A 9,978-nucleotide genomic window follows, 5' to 3' on the forward strand; every position below is an offset into this window, starting at 1 on the left:
CCCACGTCAACTCTTCTTTCCTCCTCCTCCTCCTCCTCCTCCTCCTCCTCCTCCTCCTCCTCCTCCTCTTCCTCGTCCCTCACAAATTATGTTCGAAATATCTAGCGCTGAAATCTTAGAGAGAGAGAGAGAGAGAGAGAGAGAGAGAGAGAGAGAGAGAGAGAGAGAGAGAGAGAGAGAGAGAGAGAGAGAGAGAGAGAGGTTCCTTGGAGAAAATGTGTGTGTGTGTGTGTGTGTGTGTGTGTGTGTGTGTGTGTGTGTGTGTGTGTGTGTGTGTGTGTGTGTGTGTGTAGTTGCTAAGTGTTCTCAAATTTCATCGTTCCTTTATTTTTCTTCTCTTTAATTGTCTCTCTTCCTCCTCCTCCTCCTCCTCCTCCTCCTCCTCCTCCTCTTCCTCTTACCACATAATACTTAACACACGATTTGTTTGTTTTCTTCGGTATTTCGTACTTCTTCCTCCTTCCTCACTCTTCCTTCATTCCTCCCTTCCTCCTCCTCCTCCTCCTCCTCCTCCTCCTCCTCCTCCTCCTCCTCCTACCTTCTCTTCCTCCGTCCTTCCTCTCCCCTTCCCTCTTAAGTTTCAAAATATACAAACATACATTTACACAGACGAGGAACAGAATACATACATACATACATACGAACACACACACACACACACACACACACACACACACACACACACACACACACAGAAAAGATAATCGTTTTCACATTTTCTGCATCAAATATCAGCTATTTTTTTACTGGCATACTCTCTCTCTCTCTCTCTCTCTCTCTCTCTCTCTCTCTCTCTCTCTCTCTCTCTCTCTCTCTCTCTCTCTCTCTCTCTCCATATTCCGTGAACTTCAACACACACAAACACACACACACACACACACACAGAGAGAGAGAGAGAGAGAGAGAGAGAGAGAGAGAGAGAGAGAGAGAGAGAGAGAGAGAGAGAGAGAGAGAGAGAGAGAGAGAGAGAGAGAGAGAGAGAGAGGGAAAGATTCGTAAACAAGTTAAATGTGGAAAGATGTTAAACAGATAAGTGAGCAGATTGACTGATAGACAGGAAGAGAGGCGTACAGGGGGTCATTAGAATAGAACAATAAAAATGGTAGAGATAGACAGATAGATACATAGATAGACAGATAGATAGATAGATAGATAGATAGATAGGTAGATAAACACAGACTGGTATACAGACAGGATAGATAGATAAAGATAGATATATAGAGTGATAGATTGATAGATAGACAGACAGATAGACAGATAGATAGTCAGATAAAGATAACAAACACACAAATAGATACGTAGATAGACATAGAGACAAAGAAGACAAGATAACCAAAGAGACAGATAAACAGAACACCTCAAGGCTTATATAAAAAAATGAAAAAAAAAACAAAAAAAGACAGGGACAGAAAGACAGAGAGTGAGGCCGAAATATCTGCGGTGGGCTGTGTCAGGTCACGGGGTCACGCGGTCAGAGGTCAAACACTACAGGAGGTCAGAGGTGACTTGAATATAAGAAAATGTGTGGTGTAGTGCGGTGCGGTTTGGTGTGTGTGTATGTGTGTGTGTGTGTGTCTATGTATACATGCGTGGCTACATTAGTGAACTGTACGTATACACAAGCCTGGAAACATACATACATACATACATACATACATACATACATACATACATACATACATATTATACATACATAATTCATACATATACAGAATACATTTTTTTACAGCATACATTTTTTTCGCCACGTATATGTATGTATGTGTGTATGTATGTATGTATATCGTGTCCTGGAAGGTTCATGTACGTTTATTATTAAGATTTCAGGTGTGTGTGTGTGTGTGTGTGTGTGTGTGTGTGTGTGTGTGTGTGTGTGTGTGTGTGTGTGTGTGTGGGCGTGGGGCGTTACTAGCGACTTGTTTACTGCGCAACATTAAATTTCTCTCTCTCTCTCTCTCTCTCTCTCTCTCTCTCTCTCTCTCTCTCTCTCTCTCTCAGTTAACAGTCCCACACAGAAGTCCCCCAGAGCAAGCCAGCCAGCCAATCACAGCTCCACACAAAGGCGGCAGCTAATCAACGTGTCAATTTATGCGTGACGTAATCATTCCTCGACCAATCAGTGGCGGGGAATTCATATCAGGGCGTGACGTCACAAACGGGAGAACCAATCACGAGCCAGGAAAGTCTGGTTAGTATTGTATAGATGCTCTGATGAGTTGTATTTTGAGGGGAGGGAAGGGAGAGGAGAGGAAGGAGAGGAGGGAGAGGAAGGAGGGAAGGAGGGAGGGAAGAGAGGTAATGAGTTGTGGAGGAGAGATGGATGGTGAGATTATTGCTTCAGGGAGAAGGAGGAGGAGGAGGAGGAGGAGGAGGAGGAGGAGGAGGAGGAGGAGGAGGAGGAGGAGGAGGAAGAGGAAGGGAGGAAGGAAGAGAGGGAGGAAGGTGTGAGGGCGGGAAAGTGGACGAGAGGTGAGGTGAGGTGAGAGAGAGAGAGAGAGAGAGAGAGAGAGAGAGAGAGAGAGAGAGAGAGAGAGAGAGAGAGAGAGAGAGAGAGAGAGAGAGAGAATTATTATTATTATTATTATTATTATTATTATTATTATTATTATTATTACCATTACTATTACTACTACTACTACTACTATACTACTACTGTTACTACTACTACTACTACTACTACTACTACTACTACTACTACTACTACTACTACTAATAATAATAATTTAACTATTATTATTATTATTATTATTATCATTATCATTATTATTATCATTATTATTATTATCATTATTATTATTATTATCACCATTATATTTCTGTCATATATATTTGTGTTAGAATTAGCTCATATTTTTCTTATTTAGTTATTAGTAAATGAATTCTCACTGTTTCTTACTGTCTGTTTTCCTGCTCTCTCTCTCTCTCTCTCTCTCTCTCTCTCTCTCTCTCTCTCTCTCTCTCTCTCTCTCTCTCTTATACACTAGAATATATAACTCTTGCCTTAAGAGTAAAAAAAATCTTATACTGTATGTTTTTTTTACTAAGGTACTGTTATGTGTGTGTGTGTGTGTGTGTGTGTGTGTGTGTGTGTGTGTGTGTGTTACCTTCATACGTACTCTACTTCCTTTCTTCCTTCCTTGCTTCATAATTACCATCAGTCCCTGTCTTCCACTTCTACCTTTCCTTCCCTCCTTCTCTCCTTCTTTCCCTCCCCTCCCCCTCTCCCTCTCTCTCCCCGCCCTTACATCCTGTCGGTAATAGCGTCATCCCGCTGCAGAAATGAGAGTGATAATCCAATGCACGAGTCTCTCTCTCTCTCTCTCTCTCTCTCTCTCTCTCTCTCTCTCTCTCTCTCTCTCTCTCTCTCTCTCTCTCTCTCTCTCTCTCATACATACATACATACAGTCAAACACACTTCTCTACACACACACACACACACACACACACACACACACACACACACACACACACTTCCCAGTCATGTACAGTTATACATATACAATACATAAAGATATACGAAACAAAATTGTAAATCTAACTTTTCCCACATTGCTAATAACCAAAAGTGAACAAAATCTTGGCCTCTTCCATCCTTAATTAACTAAACCAACTTTAACCTATCGTAACCTCATAATTTCCTCAGTTTCTTTTTTTTTTTTTTCCACTTATCTCACAGCTCTCGAAAATTTCTAGTTTAGGGTAATATCAAAACAGCATTAGCATTTTTCATATGAGTGTTGGATTAGGTTAAGCTAGGTTCAGATTCATTCACTTCATTCATTTTACAGCTGATCCCTTCACTCTTCCGATTTCGATTTGAACAAGGCATATTTCTGGTTCATAAATAAATAGTCATTGTTTATTATATATTAGTAGACTGAGGTTACTTCCATGATTCCCTTAGTTTGCTATGTTAATTGGGTTAATAATACCACACACGAGCCGCATCAGTGTTCCTGAGTGGGAGAGGCTGGCGAGGAGGAAAAGAAAGAAAATGTTTGCCCTACATTCACGCTTTGAAGAAAACTGGTTCGCTGGAGAGGAAGAAAATCTAGCTTCTTCACGGGTAACTCTTCTACTCGCCGCCTACTAGGTCATACCTCCCTGGCTGCTGTCCCTTCTCAAGCTTAATAACATGGCCTGGTAAGAATGAGGGGAAAAAATCAGTTCTTCAAGGGTGACTCTCTTACTTGCTGCCTAATCGGTTACGACTCTGTTTAATCCTTCTCCAGTTGCCTAATTGTTGATACCTCTCTGACTGCTATCACTAAGTTCTCTCCTCAAGCTTAATAGATAACACGGTCTGGTGAAGCTTAATAACAAGGCCTGGTGGGAAGTTAATGAAGAAGGACGTCACTGTATAGCGAAGAATATGGTGGGCAATGCAAGGGAGGCACGAACAATGACTAACTTTATTTATTTATTTATTTATTTCCTGCGAGTAAGGTCAAGAGCACAAGGGGGAGGAAAGACAAGGAGTGAAATCAGAAATAAGGAAACTCCGAGGATACAACAAATTTTCACGTGCAGTACGAGAAGAAACATGTATTTTTGTATCCCTTCGTCTGTAGTGTGTGTGTGTGTGTGTGTGTGTGTGTGTGTGTGTGTGTGTGTGTGTGTGTGTGTGTGTGTGTGTGTGTGTGTGTGTGTGTGTGTGTGTGTGTGTGTGGTTAATTTCGTTACAGATCTATCTCAATTAATTTCTTCCAACACGATAATCATGTGTCTTTTTATCTATCTACAATTATACCTCCTCCTCCTCCTCCTCTTCTTTCTCCTCCTCCTTCTTCTTTCCTCTCCCTCTGTTGATAATTATCTTTATTTTGATTATTTTTCTACTATCATCATACTTTTTCTCTTCCTTAACGATGATTTATATGGTCTTTAAAAATACACTCTCTCTCTCTCTCTCTCTCTCTCTCTCTCTCTCTCTCTCTCTCTCTCTCTCTCTTTTCTTCCTGATACAATTTTCCTTAATTTTTTTCGTCTTTCATATTTATCTAACTTAAATTTTTCCTCCTCCTCCTCCTCCTCCTCCTCTCCTTTTCTTCTCTTACATCCTCCTCCTCCTTCTCCTCCTCTTCCTCTTTCTCCTCCTTTCCCACCTGCCCTATCTTCTTTTACCTACATTATTTCCTCCCTCTCCTCCTTCCACATTCCTCCTCCTCCTCCTCCTCCTCCTCCTCCTCCTCCTCCTCCTCCTCCTCATTAATGACTTAAGCACCATCTCCACCGCAGATGTCAGATTACCTCCTCATTGAATTTATCTCCTCCTCCTCCTCTTCTTCCTCCTCCTCCTCCTCCTCCTCCTCCTCCTCCTCCTCCTCCTCCTCCTCTTCCTCCTTCTCTTCTCTATATCCGTTCATTCACTTCCTCTTCCTCCAATTCCTTTCTCACACTTAATTCTTTTTTCTCTTTCTTTCTCTTTCTCTTCCATCTTCTATCACAGTTTCCCCTTTTTTTCCCCCTCTTGTTCTGCATTTCATCCTATTTCGTAATTTTTCTTTGTCTCTTCTTTTCCCTTCTTCATTTCTCCTCTTTCTCCTCTCCTTCTTCTTCCTCCTCTTCTATATCCTTCTGCTCCTTCACCTGCCTCTATCACCCCATATCCTCCTTCGCCTCCTCCTCCTCCTCCTCCTCCTCCTCCTCCTCCTCCTCCTCCTCCTCCTCCTTCTACCGATCTCAAGAGTCTCTAAATAAATGGTGAAGGGAAGGTGTGTGTGTGTGTGTGTGTGTGTGTGTGTGTGTGTGTGTGTGTGTGTGTGTGTGTGTGTGTGTGTGTGTGTGTGTGTGTGTGTATGACAAACTGGTATTTTACGTGTAATGGATGAGAGAGAGAGAGAGAGAGAGAGAGAGAGAGAGAGAGAGAGAGAGAGAGAGAGAGAGAGAGAGAGAGAGAGAGAGAGAGAGGTTACACAGATTGAAAGATGAGTTAGTTTTTTATAACCCAACTTTATAAAAAATATGAAAAATTCTCTCTCTCTCTCTCTCTCTCTCTCTCTCTCTCTCTCTCTCTCTCTCTCTCTCTCTCTCTCTCTATCTGTCGGTAACAGGTCAGGTTACCGGAAGTTTTAGATCGTAACGGGAAGCTGCGGGAGTACGGGAAGAAAACGATGATGATGATGATGATGATGATGATGATGATTGATGATGAGAGAGCTTTACAACAACAACAACAACAACAACAACAACAACAACAACAACTACTACTACTACTACTACTACTACTACTACTACTACTACTACTACTACTATACACACACACACACACACACACACACACACACACACACACACACACGTGCAAATGGAAATCAATAGGAATAGGGAAATTAATTGAAAAATATCAATAAGGAGGATTACGTATCATTTAGAGAGAGAGAGAGAGAGAGAGAGAGAGAGAGAGAGAGAGAGAGAGAGAGAGAGAGAGAGAGAGAGAGAGAGAGAGAGAGAGAGAGAGAGAGACCTAATTACCTCCACAGAGAACCGGCGTATTACAAGCAATGTGAACCGGAACCAATGTGTAACTGTTTTCTTTCATCCCTCATTGGTGCCGCCCTTTCAGTAATGAGGCGGCGAGGTGTGGACGCCAATCGCTCCAGGAAAAAAACAGGGATTACAAGATGGACTGCATGGGGGTTTCAATGGCAAGTCTAGCTTTTGACTCGACTGGTTTCAATACCCTGCCTTATACTACAATATCTAGGTAGCAGAGAGAGAGAGAGAGAGAGAGAGAGAGAGAGAGAGAGAGAGAGAGAGAGAGAGAGAGAGAGAGAGAGAGAGAGAGAGAGAGAGAGAGAGAGAGAGAGAGAGACTTCATCATTATATAGCTTTTAAAACGAGAATGATAAGAAATTGCAACAGATTGATTGATTTTGTTCCCTAAAAGTGTGCCTTGATGCTTCCCCTCTGACACAGTTCTGGTCTTGTGGAGGAGAAAAAACACTAGCAACATTAGAAAAACAAGGATGAATAAGACGAATGAATAAGGAAGGAGAGAAGAGGTTAAAGAACGAGAGTTATAAGGGAAGGAGCAAAAACGCTAGCGACATTAGAAAATAAGGATGAATAGGATCAATGAATAAAGGGAGGAGAGAAAAAAGTTAAAGAGGAGTTAAGAAAAAAAAAAGAAGACCAACTAACTAACTACACCACAAATAAATAAATAAATAAATAAAATAATATAACCTACTGCTTTTATTGCTTGTTAGGGGGAAAAGCAAAGTTAATGGTTGCAGGTGCTGTACAGGTGGAGGCGCAGGTGAGGTACATGGACAGTATAAAGTGTAAGGTAGTGTAATGAAGACCCCCCTCCATGACATCTCTTTCCTAAACATGTGAAATTCGTGTGTATTGCTCGTGGCGTGAAGTGCAAGGAAGTCTGGTAGTATGATGCAAGGCCTAAGGAGTATAACTGCACCTACAGGCCTTGGTGTGATGAGCGTTGGGCGTTAGTGGAGGCGCTGTGAGCAGGCTGAGGAGGTGACACGACAGAATTACATGGCGCTTTCAAGGGAGGCAGCGGTCAATGTAAATAATATATATAGGAGAGACAAATAGTGTGGCTGTAGCTATGAAGTGCCTCAGGGTGTGTCTGTCTTCACATCACCGTGTCAATTTGAGAGAGTAGACGTGTTAAAAGTCGTGATATGCCAGAGTGCACACTGAACACAACACTTCGCCTCACGCATTCACTCGCTGTTGTGTTTTTGCTGCCTGACAACACGATGACATGGTAACGCTGCCAGTGACTGATGCTGCCACTCACTGATAGGACTAGTTTTACTCATCCAGCCCCAACCAGCCCTCCCCAGCATTAGCAAGCCTCACCCAACCCCTCCTAGCCTTCACCCAGCTCCACCCAGCCTCACCCAGCCCCACGTAGCCCTCACCCAGCCTCATCTAACATCATCCAGCCTCACCCAGCCCAACGTAGCGCTCACCCAGCCTCATCCAGCCTCATTAAGCTCCACCCAGCCTCTGTACTTTGAAACGTGCTGCAAATTAAGGACAAATCCATACTTAACGTAATCTTAAGACATCGGATTACTGGAAAAAAAAATCTGGTATCTTACAATTAAATAATGGTTTTAGAAGGAATATAGGCAGTAGATTTCCCGCACGTGTTGAAACAAGAGGGGAATACGTAAACCAATCAGCGAGCGAGAACATCCGGCCGTGGCGTTGTTAACATGTTCGTGTGTCCTCAGGTGGCAAAATTGCTGTGACAGACTTCATGAGACAGAGAGCGTGGCAGTACCGAAGCAGACAGCACCTATTCATACTCTGGCCGACAAAGCGGTATTCTCTACACTATAGACTCGCTAAGCGCATCATCCCTGCCCCCACCACCACCACCACCACCCACGACTCACACTCTACCCCTTCCTCTTCCACGCCACGCTTCCCTCAATACCAGTCGCCCTTGAGTTATTGAGGTAAAAAAAATAAATAAAAAAATAAAGGGATATCGTTTGGCTTCACGAAGTTTTGCGGGATAATGAGCGGAAACCATCAAAGGGGTAAAAAAAAAAAAGTTTGGGTTATTTAGTGAAATCTAAACCGGAGAAGCGACGACAACATCAACAGCAACAGCAACAACAACAATAGCAGCAGCAGCAGCAGCAGCAACAACAACAACAACAAAGACAAAAAACAAAAACAACAAAAAAAATCATGTAAAAATAAACAATATACATACATACATACATACTCGTACATACATACACAAATACGTAAAGACATAAATAAATAAAACCACAAATGGATAAAAAAAAATAAAATAAACATGAACACACGTACATAATCTAATCATTTACAAACAAACTTTAAAAGATTCACTTACTCCTAACTACAGAGAGAGAGAGAGAGAGAGAGAGAGAGAGAGAGAGAGAGAGAGAGAGAGAGAGAGAGAGAGAGAGAGAGAGAGAGAGAGAGAGAGAGAGAGAGAGGCACGTACACACGGACAAGAAGAGAAACCAAATAAACAGAGATAAAAACACATCATGAACGTAGGAAAAAATAAGAGGAAAAGAAAGATGGATGAATAAGAAAGACGAAGGGATAAGAGAGAAGAGGTCAAAGAGAACGAGCAAAAAAAACGGAAGGAAGAATACGGGAAGGAGAAGATGAAGAGATAATGATGAGAGAGAGATAAGGAGAGATCAGGATGGTGAAGAGGTGTAATGAGAAGAAAGGAGGAGGCGAAGCAAGAGGACGAGAAGGAGAGGCGATGAGGAGGTAATGGGAAAAAAAGGAGGAAGAGGAAGAGAAGGAGGAAGAGGAGGAGGAAACTATGAATAACTATGTATATGAAAGTTAAAGATTTTGGAAATAACAATAACAAGAAAAATAAGATTAGAAACTTAAGTACGCCGGAAAAAAAAAAAAAACTTGAAAATTATAAAAGAAAAAAAAAACAGCTTAGAGGGAAGAAACAAAGGAGGGAACTACACTACATACGTGGGGATAAAAAAGAAAGAAAAAAATGAAAATAACAATAGAGAAAACTTCAAAACGAAACAAAATCGAAAAGGGATTGAGAAAAACAACAGCAACTGGTCTCACTGTAAACAATGAACACCCACGTTAAACACACACACACACACACACACACACACACACACACACACACACACACACACACACACACACACACACACACACACACACACACACACACCCTTCCCAACCTACACCCCCCCTCTCCAACCACACACACACTCTCATCCCAACAACCTGCGTACATAAACACAGAAACACACATACAAACACACATATAACACCCCCCCTCTACACACACACACACACACACAAACAAACACACTTACAAAACCTAACATACCTGCAAGTCGTGTTTCGCGCAGACTCATCCAAAAGCGCTCCACACGGCGCGGCTTCCATGACAGACCTGGCTTGTGGGACAGACTTCGAAAGAATCGCCTGTCCGCTACCGCCTCCGCCCCGCTCATGTCGCAG

The 9,978-nt window shown here is 42.3% G+C and overlaps 1 protein-coding gene across 2 annotated transcripts in view; it reads right to left on the bottom strand.

Moving 5' to 3' along the window:
- The window catches only part of LOC135109000 (rho GTPase-activating protein 7-like), a 107,103-nt gene extending 97,125 nt beyond the window's left edge, over nt 1–9,978 (bottom strand). For both annotated transcript variants that reach the window (XM_064019988.1, XM_064019970.1), the window contains exon 1: nt 9,845–9,978. In XM_064019988.1, coding sequence (XP_063876058.1) covers nt 9,845–9,971 — 127 coding nt within the window. In that variant the 5' untranslated portion in view covers nt 9,972–9,978. The remainder of the gene's footprint in view (nt 1–9,844) is intronic.

This window comes from Scylla paramamosain, chromosome 2 (genome assembly GCF_035594125.1).
Source record: "Scylla paramamosain isolate STU-SP2022 chromosome 2, ASM3559412v1, whole genome shotgun sequence".
Taxonomy (NCBI): domain Eukaryota; kingdom Metazoa; phylum Arthropoda; class Malacostraca; order Decapoda; family Portunidae; genus Scylla; species Scylla paramamosain.